Genomic DNA, 20046 nt, shown 5'->3' with positions numbered 1-20046 from the left:
AATGTGTCTAAATGGGGGCAGGAGAGAGTGCTTGAACTGCTGAAACTAGAACATATCAATATTGTCAACCTGTAAAGAATAAGTTTTATCTAAAAGCTTAGAAATAGCCTGTAAAACAAGGGCCCAGCATACCAGTACAGGTCGTATTTCTAAAATAAGCTTGGATAATTAATGTGATTTCTCACATATTATAGAGTGTAGTTAATACAGCACGTTACCAGTGGTCTTGCAGTCCTATAGTGTAGAAGAACTACAGCTGCCTAAAGTTAGATATTGTTAGATAAAGGAACTTCATTAAAATGCTTAATGGCTACAAAAGACATTTGGAAAGTACTGCAAAATACTACACATAGGTAGGGAATAACAAAAAAACAAAAAAACAAAAAAAAACCACAGAACCATTGAGGTTGGAAGGGACCTCTGGAGATTTTCTTGTCCAACCCCCACAAACACACTTCAGAGCAGGGTTGACTAGAGCTGGTTGCTCAAGGCTGTGTCCACATCCAGTTGAGTTTTGAGTATCTCCAAGGATGGAGAGTCCACAAACTCTCTGGGCAACCTGCTCCAGTCTTTGACCACCCTTACAGTCAAAAAAGTTTTTTCTAATATTTAAATGGAATTTATGTATTTCACTGGACACCACTGAGAAGAGTCTAGCTCTGTCTTCCTTAATCCCTCCTATCAGGTATTTATGCACACTGATAAGATCCCTCTCTTCCCTTCCCCTCCACCCGCCGCCCCGAGTCTTCTCTTCTCCAGGCTAAACAATCTCACTCAGCCTCTCCTCATATGTCAGGTGCACCATTTTTGTAGCCCTTCACTGGCCCGCTGCAATATGTCCATGTTTCTCTTGTACTGGGGAGCCCAGAACTGCACACAGTACTCCAAATGTGGATTTACCAATGCTGAAAAGAGGCAAATAATCATCTCCCTTGACCTACTGGTGATGATCTTCCTAATACAGTCCCACTAGTAACTGGCTTCCAGCTGGACTTTGTACTGCTGGTCATAACTTTTTGAGCCTGGTAATTCAACCAGTTTTCAGTCCACTTCACTGTCCATTTATCTAGCCCATACATCATCAGTTTGTCAATGAGGATGTCATGAGAGACAGTGTTGAAAGCCTTACTAAAGTTGAGATAAACAGCATCTGCTGCTTTCCCTTCATCCACCAAGCCAGTCATCTCATCGTTGAAGGCTATCAGGTTGGTTAAGCATGATTTTCCTTTTGTAAATCCATGCTAACTGCTCCAATCTCCTCCTTGTCCTTCACATTTCTGGGAATGGTTTCCAGGATTAGTTGCTCCATCACCTTCCCAGGGGATTGGAGTGAGGCTGACAGGCCTGTAGTTCCCTGGATGCTCTTTCTTGCCCTTCTTGAAGTGACGTTTGCTCTCTTCCAGTCCTCGTGAACCTCCCCCTATTGCCATGACCTTCCAAAGATAATCAAGAGTGGTCTCACAATGACATCAGCCAGCTCCCTCAGCACTCATGGGTGTATCCCATTGGGTCCCAAGGATGCTTGTATGTCCAGTTTGTTAAAATGTTCCTTAAACTGATCCTACCGTATTGAGGGTCAGTCTTCCTTGCTCTAGACTTTCCCATTGGTCTCAGGGACCGAGGATTGCTAAATGCAAGTCATATCAGTAAAGACTGAGGTGAAGAAGGCATTGGTACCTCAGCGTTTCCATATCCTTTGTCCCCAGTGCCTCTACCCATTTAGCAGCAGGCCCATTTTTTTCCCCTAGTCTTCCTTTTGCTTCTGATAAAACTGTAGCAGCCCTTCTTGTTTCTCTTAACATACCTGAGCAAATTCAGCTCCAGATGGCCTTTGGCTTTCCTAAGCTGACCCCTGCATACTCAGACAGTGTCTCTGTATTCCTCCTAGGTCACCTGTCCCTGCTTGCACTTCTGGTATGTTTCCTTTTTGTTTGAATTTTGTCAGAAACTCCTTGTTCCCCCATACAAGCCTCCTGTTACTTACGCTTAACTTTTTGCTGGTTGTGACGGACCATTCTTGAGCTTGGATGAGGTGATCCTTAAAAACTCAACCAGCTCTGCTGAGCCCCTCTTTTCTCCAGGATCATATTCCATGCAATTCTTCCATGGAATGTAATGGGATCCCATAAGATTCTTCCAAGCAGATCCTCAATAGGCCGAAGTCTGCTCTCCTGAGCTGTGTTCCAACCTCTCAGGAGGGATCGACTGGAGTATTCACAAGAGAGCACAAAAAATCACCAGTAATCTAGGAAACATGACTTATAATAAATTATACAAACCAGTTCTTTGATTCATGGAAAAGACAATAGAAGGATAACCTTTTAGAAGCATAAAAGGCAGCTTCAAGAAGAAAAGTGATAAGTTATAATGTATAGTTCAGGAGTGGGATAGGAAGCTATGGGCTTATGGGGTGGTAAGGTAGATTTCAGTTTGGCTTTTTTTTTTTTTTTTTTTTTTTTTTTTTTTTTTGAGTGCCCAAGCACTCAAATAGGTTGTTGTGTTCAGGAACACCAAATGAAGTTTTAGAGAACAGCTTAGGCAAAAATGTATCAGGAATGTTTTAAATAAAGGCATACCTCAGAGATACTGTGGATTCGGTTCCAGACCACCTCAATAAAGCAAATATTGCAATAAAGCAAGTCACATGAATTTTTTTGGTTTCCCAGTGCATATAAAAGTTATGTTTACACTATACTGTAGTCTATTAAGTGTGCAATAGCATTATGTCTAAAAAAACAATGTACATACCTTAATGAAAAAATACTTCATTGATTAAAAAAATGCTAACCATCATCTGAACCTTCAGCGAGTCGTAATCTTTTTGCTGGTGGAGGGTCTTGCCTCGATGTTGATGGCTGCTGACTGATCAGGGTGGCAGCTGCTGAAGGATGTGGCAATTTCTTAAAATAAGACGGCGATGAAGTTTGCCACATCGATTGACTCTTCCTTTCAGGAAAGATTTCTCTGTAGCATGCAAGGCTGTTTGATAGCATTTTACCCACAAGAGAACTTCCGTCAAAATTGGAGTCAGTCCTCTCCAACCCTGTCGCTGCTTTATCAACTAAGTTTATGTAATATTCTAAATTCTTTGTTGTCATTTCAGCAATGTTCACAGTATCTTCACCAGGAGTAGATTCCATCTCAAGAAACCACTTTCTTTGCTCGTCCCTAAGAAGCAACTCCTCATCCGTTAAAGGTTTATCAGGAGATTGCAGCAATTCAGTCCCATCTTCAGGCTCCACTCCCCATTCTAGTTCTCTTGCTACTTCCACCACATCTGCAGTTACTTCCTCCACTGAAGTCTTGAAGCCCTCAAAGTCCTCCATGAGGGCTGGAATCAACTTCTTCCAGACTCCTGTGAATGTTGATATTTTGACCTCCTCCCATGAATCACAAATGTTCTTAATGGCATCTAGAATGGCGAATCCTTTCCAGAAGGTTTTCTATTTACTTTGCCCGGATCCATCAGAGGAATCGCTATCTATGGCAGCTCTAGCCTTACGAAATGTATTTCTTAAATAGTAAGACTTGAAAGTCAAAATGACTCCTTGATCCATGGGCTGCAGAATGGATGTTGTGTTAGCAGGCACGAAAACAACATGAATCTCATACATCTCCATCAGAGCTCTTGGGTGACCAGGTGCCTTGTCAATGAGCAGTAATGTTTTGAAAGGAATCTTTTTTCTGAGCAGTAGGTCTCAACAGTGGGCTTAAAATATTCAGTAAACCATGTTGTAAACAGATGTGTTGTCATCCAGGCTTTGTTGTTCCATTTATAGAGCACAGGCAGAGTAGATTGAGCACAATTCTTAAGGGCCCTAGGATTTTCAGATTGGTAAATGAGCATTGACTTCAGCTTAAAGTCACCAGCTGCATTAGCCCCAAACAAGAGAGTCAGCCTGTCCTTTGAAGCTTTGAAGCCAGGCATTGACTTCTCCTCTCTAGCTATGAAAGTCCTAGGTGGCATCTTCTTCCAACAGAAGGCTGTTTTGTCTACCTTGAAAATCTGTTGTTTAGCATAGTCACCTTCATCAGTTCTCCTAGCTAGATCTTCTGGATAACTTGCTGCAGCTTTTGCATCAGCACTTGCTGCTTCACCTTGCCCTTTGATGTTATGGAGACGGCTTCTTTCCTGAAACCTCATGAACCAACCTCTGCTAGCTTCACACTTTTCTTCTGCAGCTTCCTCCCCTCTCTCAGCCTTCCCAGAACTGAAGAGAGTTAGGGCCTTGCTCTGGATGAGGCTTTGGCTTAGGGGAATGTTGTGGCTAGTCTGATCTTCTATCCAGACCGCTAAAACTTTCTCCATATCAGCAGTAAGGCTGTTTTGCGTTCTTATCATGTGTGTGTTCACTGGAGTAGCACTTTGAATTTCCTTCAAGACCTTTTCCTTTGCATTTGCAACTTGGCTCCTGCTTGGCGCAAGAGGCCCAGCTTTCAGCCTATCTCGGCTTTCGGCATGCCTTCCTCCCTAAGCTGAATCACTTCTAGCTTTTGATTTCACGTGAGACATGCAACTCTTCCTTTCACTTGAACACTTAGAGGCCATTGTAGGGTTATTAACTGGCCTAAATTCAGTACTGTTGTGTCTCAGGGAATAGGGAGGCCCGAGGAGAGGGAGAGAGACGGGGGAATGGCCGGTCGGTGGAGCAGGCAGAACACACACAACATTTATTAAGTTCGCCATCTTATATGGGCATGATTCATGGCACCCCAAAACAATTACAATAGTAACATCCAAGATCACTGATCACAGATCACCTTAACAGATATAATAATAATGAAAAAGTTTGAAGTATTGCAAGAATTACGAAAATGTGACACAGAGACATGAAGTGAGCACCTGCTGTTGGAAAAATGGCGCTGATAGACTTGCTTAACGCAGGTTTGCCACAAACCTTCAATTTGTAAAAAAATGCATATCTGCGAGGCGCAATAAAATGAGGTATGCCTGTATACTTGGTACTGGGTTGGGTCAAAGGGATGTATGAGTGATCAGGGTCCTTTCCAGTGTTATTTCCTGTGGTTTCAGTGAGGGTAATAAACATGTAATTCTTCTCTTTTAACCTTTAGAAAACCAAATTAAGTTTACATTGGCAATGGAATTGTGAATTTGAATCTAATTGTAGATCTAAAATCTTGCTTATTAAAATATATGCTGTCTCTCAAAGAAGTGGCATCCTGAAGGTGTAATTCAAGTTTCAATATGCAGATTCAAAGCTGAATGGAAGTTTTTGGATTGGAGTATGAAGACAATTGAATTGGGCAAGATTAAACTGGGTTCTAACTTGAAAGCTTAAGACTGCATGGAGTAGAGTTTGAAAGAATAAGGTAGCATGTGTGTCAGCAAATGTTGCTTTTGACTTGCAGGAAATTTCCACAGTGATCCCATATGAAGATGAAATAAATCAGTTTCCTTTCAACTCCCAAGCAGCATTTAAAACAGGAAAAAAAAAAAGAAAGAAAAAAAAAGAACTATTTAAAAGCTTACTAAATTTAATAATAATTTAATAAAGTGTCAGTGAGAGAAGCCAATGTTTTTGCACAGCTGCTTTTCAGGGAAAAAATGCTTTAAAAGTCTCCGTATCCTGTTGGGATGTAATTTAGAACTTCTTAGCATTTATCAGAATGTCTCTGTACTGTGAGAGCAAAGGGCGAGATCTTTTCTCCAGCAGTAGCATGCTATGGTCACCAGCATGGACCAAGAGAGGGCACAAATTGCTTTTATGCTGATAGCAACTGCAGCTGTATTTAAAGTATAACCTTCAAGTATAACCTCAGATAAGGAAGAGGCAGCTTTTAGTAGCATCAATCTCATCACCACTTGGAGAAGTTTCTATAGTAACAGTTACAGCAGAAACAATAAAAGGAAATAAAAACAGAAGGGGGAGGGGAGCAAGATCTTTGTGAATTTAAAGTAAAAATAAGGCTTGATAGGTGTCATGAGCTGAAACTAGTGAGGTAAAAATAAAAAGCCTTTGTCTTAGTTAAAATGATCATGGTTACAGGAATTAGAGAAGGAAAAGATATGTGAGGCCATTATGCCATTTCTTTGAGCTCAGTATAGGATCGTGGGATATTTTTAGCAGGTGGTCCAGTCTTGCTGTAGAAGTCCTCATGAGTATGATTTAGTTGAGGTGGGAGATGATACTCCAAAGAGCGAAGACATCATAAAACAGCTTTCAGGTCAAGTTTGCATCACTTTGTCATGGTATTTGACCATATAAATGGAAAATGCTTGAAGAATCTGTTTGATCTATAACTTAGTTCCTCCAAAAGACTAAACAAAGAATTAGATACTCTGTATGCAACACATGACTGTAACTTAAAGTAGTTAAACAATGAAAAGTCACATTTTAATGCTATTTTTGTGTCAAGCATGGTGTACTTAAAAACAAAGGTATAGGTTATGATAAAGATATGGCATATTTTTACAAGTAATACCATCTACCTGTATCCAGAGAAAATCAGAACAATGTAATTGTAAAAATTCTAGTGGCCATTGGTGCCTAGTCTATATTGTAGTTCCCGTTATCAGTGGAATGAGAACCACAAGATAGATACAGCAGTGCCTTCAAATAAGAAGGGTTACATATTTAAAAAAAAAAAAAAGTCTAAGCAATGCATTTATTCCAATCTCATTGCAATCCACAAGATAAACAGATCCACCCACTATAATGTGTAGGAACAGTGTATTCCATCACAAGTCATTGTTTCCATTATTCAGAAAGATTTACAGACTATATAAGAGCACTGGAATTAAAAATAACCACTTCTGTGTTTGAGACTTTGAAGTTGGCCATTTCCAAAAAAAGGTGCTATGTGATCAGAAGACACATTAAGAAAAGGAACGTACTGTTGATACACAAATTTTGAAGCAAGAAGCACCAACTCTTGATTCCTATTGCAAATCTAGTCCAGACTAACCATAACTGAAAGTCCTTCCTGTCCAATTTAAAAAAAGAAAATCAGCTTCCTGTGTTTCTTAATATCACAGTGAACATCATGAACGTAATTGCAAACTGGATATTTGCCAGCAGTTTCAATAACTGATAACTATTAGTAGCCTCGCATTCTGGAGATAATGTGTTAAGACTGGTACTGAAAAGATTCCTTGGCATTTTTTCTCCTTTCTTATCCCAGCTGAATTCTTCCTAATGAGTTTCTGAGATATGAGATGTGAGATAATGTTGTTACATTATCTTCTAAACTTCTCATTGGGTTCCTAACTTCCTTCCTATTCTTAAATATTACTCTTATTGGGAAAGGTCAAAAAGATTTTGTGATGTTAAAAGGATCAGTCTTTGTGCAAATACTGTTACAGGACTGGCTGATTAGTGAGTTGTTGTGTTGTCAAATACATTTCCCAGCACAACACAGGGAGCTGTGAATTTCATATATTCACATAAATCCCCATAATTCCAAATATTGCTGCTGTTCCATTATTACAAACAACCAATTGCACTTCAGTTTTTATCCTTCATTCTTTAATGTTTTACACTGAGATAACGTATAACTCATGGAGTTAAGAAAAAACAGTTGTCTCTTTTTTGATAGTATTTATATATTTGGAAGCATTTTGTATATAATTCATCTCCTCATTTACTACATAAGTGTTCACTTTGCTGATGGTGTGGATATTTCACATAGCAATGGCAAACTCAATTATTTCACAAACAGCTGTGATTACCAACACACCCAAAGTGCCACGAGTGTCTCTGCTAAAATTCCAGAAATAGCTTTTCATTTCACATTTTAAATTTTGAAATGTTAGTTTCAAAGTAGCATCTTCCTGCAAAGAATCTGTTTTTCCCCAGCGGGGAGGTTAGCTCTAATATATCTAACAAATTCTAACTCGTATGACTGTGCTCTGCTAATGTGAAGTCCCACGCTAATGGCATTGGAATGTTATTTGTCATCCTTATGCTCTCATTCCTGCAAGACTACCTCAGTAACGCCGCCAAAGCAGGAAAACTGTGGCATTTTGCCATTTGCCTTTGACATTTTTGCCAAAGGGCCAAATTTACCCTTTCATTTTTTTTGCCAGTAGAATTTGGGCTAAAGACCTTTGGCACAGAAGAGTCAAGGAAGGCAAAATAGCTAAAATCCTGCCCCTCCTCAGATTTGTGCTAGCCACCACAGTCCCCAAAATGCTTGTGACTGAATCTATTCAGGCTACTCTGTAGGTACAGTGACTGGAATGATTTCTGTAGGGCCCTCAGTGCTCAAGCTTCCATGTAAAAAGTAAAGATAGCTGTTTTCCCTTGAAGTTAGATGAAGATTTCTCATCCACCATATAGGCTGTCTGGTACAGCCTTCCCACAGGAGAGTTTTGTAATACGATGTCCGTGTTACCACCAGTCTAGATTTCATGATGCAGCATGGCCCTTCGACTTGTAGATTCACGTTGGGTCTTGTCCACACAAACACTTCAGGAAACATGGAGAGGTCTGAGTTCTAGGAACTCCTCAGTCTGAGGCAGTTCATTCAAATCCACAAGTCCTTCTTCCCAGCAGCATGAGCTAAGTTGCAGCTAAGGTCTGGGCTAGCAGGCAGATAATGAAATTCAGTGAACCAAAGAAAGAACAATTAAGAGGAAAATATACCAATAACAGACGGTCCTGAAGACTGGAATATCCCATTTCCTGATTCCAGCATGGCTTACTTGCTTTATCAGAAGTACTTGAATGCAAAGGCAGTCTCTGGCCAAAGTTGGATGACAAGTAAGGTGCGAGTCAGGGGATTTCAGGAAAAGAACGGATGGTGTCATGACTAAGACTGGAGATTTGGTTGTAGCACATCTTTGCTAAACCCTTTTCTTTTTTTTTCTGATCAAACTAATTAAATGTGTCTGCTAGTAGTTTATTCTGAAGTGCCTACTGCCACAACCTAAATGAAAGAGAGTTGTGTTTGGACATATAAAACATCAGTAGACATGTTGACTGTCTTTTCTTTGTTCTTTCATTCCCTGTCTGGAAAAGCGTTTTTAAATAGCCTCTCACCTCATAAAGGTGTTGTGAAGCAAGTTTGGTAATATTTTATGTAGCTATCATATTGTATGGTGATTTGAATCATCACATTGAAAAGACCAGGAAGAAATGAGTAAGTATTTAATCAGAGCGAGGCTTGAATGTTATGCAGTAAATAAATGCAGAGGGGTAAAATCTGTCAGAAAGGATAAAGCAGAATAGTGTCTCATTTGATGAATTCTGTCCAGGCTAGGAACTGAATTGGAAAGAATACTTTGTTATTTTGTATTTGAAGACTGCTTCATAAAGCAAGTGTAGACTGAATTAAGGTTGTACAGGCAATGTAGTAGAAATCTTGGCAATAAAATATCCAAATCAGCCAGCTTTGGAGTGTAAAACAAGTTGCAGGTGCAATAAGCTGCAGCAGATTCAAGCATTGAGAAGGTTAATAAGAAAACCAGTACAATATCATCCAAGTTTTAGAACAGTCTGTAACATTCAGTGAGTGACTGCTGACTTCCGTGGAAAATAAATGTCTAGATTTATCCAAGTTTTACAAAGGATGACTAAACCTTCATTTTCTCTAGAACAGGGGAGTAGTATATGGAAATTTTTCTAAATATTGCCATCTAAATGCTTCAAAATATTTATATGATCCACATGCATTTCAAGCATAGTTTTGTTTTTCCTTCTCTCCTCTCCAGTATGTAAAGGGGAGGAGGAGCATGCTGTGGTAAACCTGCCTTTTATTTCCTGAGTATTTTACCTTCAGAAATGCAATAGCAGCACTTGCATGTGCTTTTGCCAAGACATCCCTTCCTCATTTCATATACTGTTTAAAAAGCTATAGAATGAGATGCTAAAAATATTATTTTGGAGTTAATAAGACTTTCTAAATCAATTCTGCAGTTGTTGACATAAGTTTAACTATCTAGGTAACCTGTTCAAGATCTTGGTATTCCTGTTCATTAAGAAAATAAACAATTAGACTTTACTGATTCATTGTACAATTTTTTCAGTTAGTAATGAGTCAGGATTTGGGCTTTTAGAAAACAGTATTTTCAATGTATGTATGCATTAAATTCTAAGTCAAGAGAAACAAATTTGTGTGTTAGTTCTTGTTAGCTTCTTATATTTTAGAAAGAGCAACTTCAACTATTTATGAACTGTAATTACGTTTCTTTAAAATGTGACTCATTCTCAATAAGCAAATCCCTTTTCTTTCGCTTTCTTATGAACTGTGTGGGAAAATTAGGGTTCAGTCACTGAAGAGTTTACTCAATGCTTAATTACCCAAAACAGCTATCCAAGTTTTGCTCGTGTAAAGCTTTCATAAAAGTGTGATTTTCCCTGTGCTGTGGATTTCTAAAATGTGACTTCTAAAAAAGGTCTATAATTTGTAATATAAGAGAAACTAATGTTTTAGTATGATATTAGCTTCTTTCTCCAGTTTATTTCTTTGAGCTACTCTTACAGTAATAATGTGATGCTTAGAAAAGCCAAAGTAAGAAATCATAATGATTAAATTACTTTGAGCTGGAACTGAATTAAAAAGCTTTACTTTCCTGAATGAGCTAATTGTTTAAATTTTCCAAAGGAAATGTTTCTATTTCTGTGAGAGAAGGGGTAAATGGAACTTCCTCTGACATAATTTTAACTTTAAAACCAGGTTTGACAGCAAGATTTTTACCTTCATAACCAAATATTACTATTTAACTGCATGACTTGTGTAAGCTTGCTAGTTGAAGTGACTCACTTACGTAGATGAAGTTATTTTTAGAGAGATAATTTGCACTGTTTAGAAGAGAGGAGAAAGAGAGAGAGAGAAAGAGAGAGACCTAGTAAGAGCTAGATCCCTCATTACACTTTACAGAGCTCGTGAACCCAGCATCCAAGCAAAAGATGACTAAGCAAGGGGTCTGTTGGTACTTTCAGGATTTTACAGACATGAGTCATCTGCTTATTTTCTGCAGACATATCACCAGGGTACTTTGTGAGTCAGCTGTTATTTGGAAATAGCACTTGTATGCAACATGAATACGTTTTTGTAGTTCTTAAGTATTTGGCAACTAACATGCCAAACCAAAGCATGCTTTTGCAGTTTTTATGGTTCAGGTATTGATTTGCAAAAGCGGTGCATTGTTTTTAACTGTGATGTATTTTTCATGATAAAATATAAATGTTGTCTGGGATGTAATTAGGATAATGTTTACCTTTGCCACTTTATATATCACATAAAGGCAGATCTTGTTTTGTATTAATGCATAAAGATTCAAAGTCAGATTGCATATATAACCAGGTAAAAAGAAAAACTTTCATTATCAAACCTGTGCCACCCCATGTGATTGTGACTAGAGCAGAATTTGACCTTTCATTTTCAAAGCACCTTGCTAGCATTGATTATTAATGATGTTTGCTTGTTTTTTATGTACAATAAAATGATTAAGACCATATCCAAGCATTCTGTACACTTACAATGTCAATGGAGTTGCATCCACTGTGCCGGAAGTAAATCCTTGCCTTTATTTCCTACTTCTGAAATAATAGCTGGCTACCTTGCGATATGTATAACATTTTACAAGTCAAGGCTATTTCCTGTTTACTTGTCTTTTAGGTGTGGTTACATTCCAAAATTAGGGACAGGTTTTTTTACTTGGTATGAACTCATCTCACACCTTGTATTAAAGGAGCACTTGGTTTAGAAAAATAGGAGTTTGGTGGTTTTAGGTGAATGATAGTTTTAGAAATCAAAGGCAGGTCAAATTTTTCAAAATTCAACTTGAAGTTCAGGATAATACTGCTGGTGACCAGATGTGGGATGCACAGTTTTAAATCTAATTTGATTATCTGATTTAGCAGTTTATAACTTGAGTCTTGAAAATTCCTATATGGGTTTTGCTTATAAAAAAAGGAGGAAATGTTTTCTGATATATTTCTGTGATATCTTTGTTGAAAAAATATTATAAAACATGAAAGGCTTATCATAACAAATGAAAGCTGCTCTGAAGTGCTATCAACGTCCATTTAAACAGTGCTTCTAGTACTAGATGCTTTTTCCTAAATGCAAAACTTTGTTTTAATTATCAGGAAAAGAACTGGTGCTACTTGCCCCCTTTATGTAGACAGAGATTTTCAAAGCAAAGTTAAAGAAAATCAGAAGTTCTTAAAAAGAAGTTAAATACACAGACTAAACTATTACTGGAGTTTTTTACTGAAGTTTGTTACTCTTTTACACAGTGATAAAATATTCAAGTATACAGAGTAGTTTTCCTTCAAGGAATTGATAACTTAAGAAGGAAGATAAATGATGTCCTGAAGAAATAGAGTTTAAATGTTCAGAGCTGGAGCAAAAATGTATTGAGAACTCAAAAGCAGAGAGCCTATCTCCCTGCTTTATGTTTCTTTCTATGGTGAAGTCCTTTAGAGTCTGTGGAACACAAGTAGCATCTGTGAGGGGAGGAGACAGCTTGCTCACTGAGAGATGGCTTCTATATGGCAGTGTTTTCCAAGGACATTGTTCAATAATCACGTTATAAAGAGGAATTTGACAGAGCAATCTTGCTGTCTAACCTTTATTACAGCAGTGATCTGCCCTCAAATTAGCAGAGCTCTGCCCATGTCGTTAGTGTTTAAATATCTGCTGGAAGCTGCTATGTGAGTTGAGTCACCAGTACTTTCAGAATTATCCCAACGCGTAGCTCAGACACTGGATCACAGAACTGGGCAAACGCTGTGATCTTCAGCGATTTGCTTCATTTTGAGACTACAGCTGGGATATTATAGTCAATTTTTGTATACTTCATTACTACAAACATATTTAATTGTAGAGCTTGCAGGGTAATTTGGAGGAAAGGGAGCTATCGTTTGGCCAAAAGCATATCTAAATATTCAGACCTGGTTAGAAAAACTGAAAAATGAAGGAAAGCGAAGGATAATAGCATGGAATTTGGAAAAAGAAAATCTTTTTGACACTCATATTTCAGTCTGTGGGCAGAGATCTCAAAGGAGGTGCTGGAACTGCTGTTCCATGAAGTATTAAAAAGTAGAAAATATAATGCATTACCAAATGCATGAGACGGGAGATTCTGCTCCGCATGAGGACAGGTTTAATGATGTCATGTTCCTTTCTCTTAAAGGTCTGTTGTTTGTAGCGATTTTGCAATCTGCTTTGATTCTTCCTTTGGCTATTACAACCTATTCATTAGCTTAGGATTCTTTACTCCTCTTTAAAGAGGTCTGTGAAGTGACAAATAAAGAATACTTAGATCCCAGGCTTACGTGAATGAATTATAGTCTTAGTAGTTTATTTCAATCGTTACTACGCCAAATGGGAAAAATGCTTTAAGATTTATAGGGAAATACTGTTCCATTTGGCATGTTCTTCCATCTTGCAGGGTTAAAGAATTGCAGTTTGGGGAATAGCAAAGGGTTTGATTGTAGGTGCTTTATAAATGAAATCTACATCTTTGAAAAATGCATTTTTTCTGTTAATCTTGGTGCTAGTTTAGACCTTTAAAGTAAATAATTCAGCAGTCTGTTGTCGTAACTCAAGGTAACTACAGACTTCTGAAATTTCCTGAAATTAAAAGCGGGCCAAGAAAATCTTAAGTATAAATCTAGCAATGAAAAAGTTAGGTTAAAAAATAGTTTCTGACCACATTAACTGTTGTAGGCTATTTTATTGTTCTGGCAGACCTAGCTGATCATGAGACTGTGATAAGCGAAGGGAACTATACAGAAGTTCTGATATTTATTTTTAGTGAGACATTTCTGGTGTTAATGACCTTGTAGTGTGTTTTTGGGTTTGGGGCTTTTTTTTGTTTGTCCACTTGATTTTCAGTCTCAGCTGCAAGTTGAGATCTGTTCTAACTCATGCAATTGAATCTTTCTGCATCCTTTATCAAATCATTTAACCTCCTTAAGTCTCAGTTTACCCAGCTGTAAAATGAGAATGGTAACGCTTTTGATGTCCATGGGGACACTAAAAAGAATTGGCTAAAGCTGATAAAGAAGAATTTGTTTCTTGAATGGAAAGCATAAACAGAATGTATTTTGATTTTCTTTGAAAGGGAAAATTTCACTATAAAAGAAAGATATTATTGCATTATTTTTTTCTGTAACAAAGTAGTCACAGCATAAGCATTATGATTGACATATAAATACACTATATAAACAAATTTAATTAGATATTTTACAAAAAAAATGATAAAGCAGAACAGGACATACAGCAATATAATCAAATCCTTATTTACAGGGAAAAACCAAAGGATATATTAGAATTAATCATGATTTTCTCCTTTTCATCACCTTTAAATCAATTGAAAGGAATGATATATTCCCAGTAAAAATGGGGAAAAGCAGAATAGTGTATTTTTGTGACTGTTTTCTTTTCTTTCAGTTGACCTACCCCTGTACTTTCCTCGAGACCAACCAACCCTAACATTTCAGTCAGTCTACCACTTCACTAACAGCGGACAACTGTACTCCCAGGCCCAGAAGAACTACCCTTACAGCCCACGCTGGGATGGCAATGAAATGGCCAAGAGAGCAAAGTAAGTCAGGCTGCTATTTCCTACTAAAAAGTCCATTTGTTACCTGGTCATCTGTCGGTAGAGATTTGATGCGTTTATCTGTACATTTCCAACATTATGAAACCTGGAACTGTTTTGTCCTAATACAGTCTTAGGATTCCCATATATGAGTATAGACAGATACTTTATTAATCATGCTTACTTACATTAGTGCCAAAGAACTGATCAGAACAAGTCTCTGCTAGGCATTGTGCAAGCAGAGTAGTGACAATCTCTGCTCCAAAGCACTTCCGATCTGAATAGACAAGATAGCCCACAGCAGGGGTAATCTGCATGATAGCAGCCAGTGATGGTAATTCCATGGCATTGTGTGGGTGTAGAGGAGACCCTGAAGGAAAGCATGCAAGGTGGAGAGAGCAAGGAAGAAAAACCTGAAAGTTGTGGAATAAGGCTGTAGTAGAAAGACACAGCAGAACAGGAGGAGGTAGAGCAGTGGCCAGTCAGCATAGTGTGGAGGCAGTCCTATTGGAGCTTGAGAAAGTTAACTGAAATCCAAAGACCCCTTGCTTTTTTTTTTTTTAACTGCTTTTTCTGTTGGCTTCTGACCATTTCCTCTCCTGTTTTTCTGTGAGCCCTCATTTCAAGATGGGGAGATACTACTTCAATCCAATTATCCCCTTTAGTTAAAGATGCCAGGGCAGACTCCCCACAGTGATTCTGTTGCAAGGGCAGGCTGATGCGGGCAGCAGTGCTTCTTTTGTATACTGTGTATTACCCTGTCTTCTAATGAAGCAAAACAGATTTCACCTGAATGGAGCAATATGGGCAAAGGCCTTGCTGCTGTATTTAGATTTTGCAAACCAAAAATGTTAGAACAGCAACAAATTTAAGCAAGCTGATTTTCAGTTGTTCAGCAATACAGGCATCAAATTGCATAAATAACATGGCATATTGGAATGAAGGTTTTGAATGACAATCAGAAGATTAAATTAAATTAGCAGAGATGCATAAATAAGGGAGTCAAATGGAAATAGTTCAAGCTGAGAAAATCAAATGAATGGCATGGTCATAGAGTGATTGTAATTTGGAAATGATGGAAGCAAACAACAAATGACTGAAGCATTTGCAGATTTTATAATGCTTTAAATTTTACGGAGAACATGAAGTAATATTTGGATTTTGATCTATTGTAATAAAAATATTTTTGCTAGTATTTGGTTTTAATAACACCCTGTCTAGAGGATCCATTTCTTGATCAAATATGTTTTGTTTTTGTGGACTTGTTTCTTCTTTCTAACACAATATTATGCATCTTTTGTTTAAAAAGAAATATTAAACAGTAGCTGGAAGCATCACTGTGGCTTCTTTTAGGACTGTACTGTAAAATGCACTTACTTTGCAGCTGAAAGCGTACAAGTACCTATGTTCTGTCTGCTAAGTGCATTAATTTATGAGTGGGCGTATACAAATGGACTTCTCTGCCCTGCACTTGAAATTTAGAAGTATTTTAACAGTTCTTTTAAAAAGCACTAAATGGGTTCACTTACTATCACATGTACATTTTTGTGAGGTTATTCACTTCTATATTTGAGCTTTTGCATTTAAGTTTTAGACTGGATATGTAACGTGAGAAAGAAGTTGAGAAGCGGGAAAGAAAGTGTGTTGCAGTATCTGAAATAACTATCTTTGAACTGCAAAGAGACAGAGAAGTTGTTCTAGTTAAAAACACTTTGCTTGCAGGAACAACTAGTGATTCCTGAACAGGTACCATAAATAAATCTGTATCAAGAAAACTATGTTGTTATAATATATGCTAGCATATTTTAAAGAAAGATTTTTAATGCAACTTAGCATCTTGTGTAAATATCAATGTTTAAAATATGTTTCCTAACATTTCTTAGAAGACAATAGTGTGTTTCAACACAACCAACTAATTTTTTGTTTCATTCTATTTTATTTTTGCTGTGTCCACATTATGGGTCAAGTATATAAGAATACGTGTAGGTGTATGGGAAAGTGTTCTAACTAAGTGTATTAGTTAAAGCACCAAGTTAAATCATCCCAATTAAAAAATACAGACACACCCACGCACACACACACACGATGCAGCCTCTAGAAGCAATGTATTTCTGGTCAGTTGAAGTAAATTTACCCCTGGATAAATCAAGGACAACTTTCTTGTGTTTTTAAATGCTATCTATTAGTTAGTGCTTATATGTAGTTTCTTTCCCTTTTAGCCAGTTTCCCAGCTGCTTCGCATTCTTTGAGGAAAAAAAGTCTCTCTATCTTTCTGGCTCTCCTGTTCTAGGGTCACAGGATCTCCCACCTGAAGTTCTGGGGTCTGACCAAATTCTGCTCCCTTATTTTCAGACACCTGAGGGATCAGTTTACACCAGCTTCTTCACTATAGCTTAAGACACCATCAAGGATGGCTTTTGCTTGCTCTGGTACCAGTTGGGCTCATTCGCTGTTCAGCCAGGCATTGAGGCATGTATTCCCACATAGCTCTTAGGATGTAGAACCACCATGAATTTCAGAATACCATCCCTCTGAGATTTTCTCATCCTCAGTTTTGGCGAGCCCTGCCTGTATTTGCAGCTGTTGAACACAACCTGCGTATTCACGGGCCAAGCTGTTGTATGTTCTTGCCAAAGGGACTTTGGGTCTGAACCCAGGCTTCTCCCAGTTTTTGTTCAGACAGGTGAGCCCACCCGATTCCTTCAACTCAAGGACTAAACTCAAAATTCTTGGTATCTTTGCTTAACTCCATGGCCCCAGAGCAAAGTTAGGCATCTCTTTTGAAGTGAGGACTTAACCCTTTGTGGTAGCCTACAATCACTACTACAATCAGTAGTAATTATAAGTAGGAGCAAAATTACTCCCCTAAAATACATACATATAGATGTAGATTATATGCAATCACACTTACACACACATCACCTTAATCTAAAAGGCAAATTCTCAAATCAGAATATCACTTTAGCAGAATCTTTTTCGGTAACAGAGAAAAACTGCTCATGTTCTTTCTGAAATCATTGGAGCAGTTCATGCCTGTCTGATAAATTCTGTGTAATTCAGTTTCTCGTTGTGTTCTCTGTGTCCTCTTAAGCAGTTTTTAAAATCACCAGGTTTCTTTGAGGCCTGCTGAGGTAGATTTGTCGTTGAATGATAGCATCTGGTAATTGAAGCTTGCTGTTGTCTTAGACATGGGATTGTCTTCCGGCTTGATTTAATTCTAAGAGATGAATCAAGTTCAGGTTAAACAACGTGGTCCAAATGCCTCCAGATTTCTTGTTTCTCAGCTAAACACAAAATTTTAACCTGTTCCTCTGGCTAGAAACAGCAAAAACAAAATGATTAAAAATTTTCTTACAAGCTGCCAAGATGCCATTTCCTCTCAGTTCACATCTCAGGCTTTGTCCTCATAGGTCATTTATTTATATGCCTGTGGCTGCATGTAAGCAGCTTCTCCAAAAGATTTTGTCTTAAAATACAATAGCAAACCTAAGAAAATATAGTAAATTATGGAAAGTTAGCAGCCGTGTTTGTGGTGTACGTGTGAAGTAAAACATCTCTGTGTGCTTTCCATGGGAAAGCTCTCTTGGTTTTTTGCTTAAATAGGCATTCAAGTGTACATAAATATAGTCTCTAAAGAATATGCAGAGACTAAGCCTGGGATTTTCTGAAGGAATACTGTAAATAAAGCTCGTTTGTTTATACAAATTAAATTCAGTTGTTAGATGCACTCTGGCCAATTTCTGTCTGACCCAGTGCTACTCTGTAGGCTTTGGTCATACCTCAGGGAGTGCAAGTTAGGACTTGATTTACTCTTTTATCCCACATACATCCACCTACCTATCATTAAAAATAGCAAAAGGATGGAGAATGGGTGTCACAATAAAAAAGTCATTCTTGGGGTTCATATTCATTTTATCAGGTTGGCTGGTAAAGCTTGTTTCTGAATAACATTGCTGAATAACACTGGCCATTCACTGATGTTTGCTGAATGTGCTGTTAATTTTACATATCACTCAGTGCTCTGTAAAGGTGAAAGCTTAGAAGGGCTCAAGCGCTCTCAACTGTATATTGGCTGTTGCTCTGCCATAAGGTTAAGTGCAGCTTAAGATTAGAAGCAAACACATCATGTGTGAGCTACATATATCTCACCACTGCTGCTGCAGCAGCAGTTCATGCTCAAAGCAACCATGCGGAGATTAGGAAGTGTCAGGCTGGTGCACTGGGCCGTAGCACTTTCAGCCTCATCAATACCTTTTCCTTCAATATCATAAAAAGAGAGGATGTGTATCATGCAAAGGTGCTAGTTGCTGTTTGGCTGAAATTACTGCTTTAAGCTTTAATGCTCCTTCTTCAGGAGAGGAAATATATCTGTTGTTCTAATAAAAGGATATTTGAAAAAAAGCGGAGAACTTCAGGCTCTGGAGCCCCATCATTGTGTTGCTATTTAGAGATACTCAGGGTAATATGTCAGTGATTTGCTGTTACATTCAGTATATTTTGATATGAGTGCCCTAATGGATTTTTTTATATTGACATCAGCCAGTTTTTCAACTCATCCACCTTTTATTTTCAAGTCAGAGTTCTTCCACATTTAGGGCAGAACATCCATTGAGATGTTTTGCATTCTTTTAAAATAACAAGTTTCTCTAGTTCCTCAAAACTTTTGTTTTCTGTCTATGCTACCTTGTATCTCATTAAAAAGTTTACAGAAGAACATTGCACCTTTTTTGCAATCTCCTCACCTTGGTAGGTTTAAATAATGTAATAATTATTTCTTATAATTTGATTTGTATTACAGTATTTTCCCTACCTCTTCATAAAAGTTAAAAATTCTATTTGAATGTATTACACGATTGTTTCATGTACATTAGGGATCTTTTAATGATAAATTTCCAAGAATTAGCTTGTTTGCATTCACACACATTCTCCCCAGAAAGCTCTTCTCTTGACTTTCTGTCTTCTGCTCTCTTACAACATTACCATATAATTAGAATGAAGTTTAGAAAAACAAGAGTAGGAAAAAGAAGCCCAAACCCTAGGGACATCATCCTTCCCTACACTACTGTGTGTTCAGTGGTTTCTGAGCATTCAGAAGGTTCAAAGGATTCTCCTCAGGGAAAAGCAAAAACTAAGGGGTCGGGTGCTGAGCTGGGTCACTTTTTAAGCTCTTTGGTTCTCAATAGACTCTTGTATCAGAAACTGTACAAAAGTGATTTCCTTGCCTGCAATCAAGTAGGGCAGGCGTTTTGGTGCCCCAGGTAGACTCTTTTTCAGAACACGAAAGGGCCAATACGCCATGACAGCCGTAGCGAGAAGAGATATGATGACCCAGCCATGTGAAGTTTATGAAGAAGCTAATTTGATTTTATAGATCATTAAATCAAAACTCTCATTTTCTGTGGGAGTGTCCTCTGATCAGAATTATAAACCAAAGTAGAAAGGTAAATGGAGAGAATATGTTTTGTTAAAATATTTAAGTATTGCATTTGTCCTTGTAGTACATTCTGTAGTTGATTTAATGGGAAGCT

The 20046-nt window shown here is 37.9% G+C and overlaps 1 protein-coding gene across 3 annotated transcripts in view; it reads left to right on the top strand.

Annotated features, from left to right (window-relative positions):
• Positions 1–20046, top strand: part of BABAM2 (BRISC and BRCA1 A complex member 2) — a 189327-nt gene that overhangs the window by 152496 nt on the left and 16785 nt on the right. For all 3 annotated transcript variants that reach the window (XM_067293178.1, XM_067293177.1, XM_013943835.2), the window contains exon 11: positions 14368–14521. In XM_067293178.1, the coding sequence (XP_067149279.1) occupies positions 14368–14521 (154 nt within the window). The remainder of the gene's footprint in view (positions 1–14367; positions 14522–20046) is intronic.

The sequence above is a fragment of the Apteryx mantelli genome, chromosome 3, assembly GCF_036417845.1.
Source record: "Apteryx mantelli isolate bAptMan1 chromosome 3, bAptMan1.hap1, whole genome shotgun sequence".
Taxonomy (NCBI): Eukaryota; Metazoa; Chordata; class Aves; order Apterygiformes; family Apterygidae; genus Apteryx; species Apteryx mantelli.
This window is presented reverse-complemented; position numbering and strand designations above follow the sequence as displayed.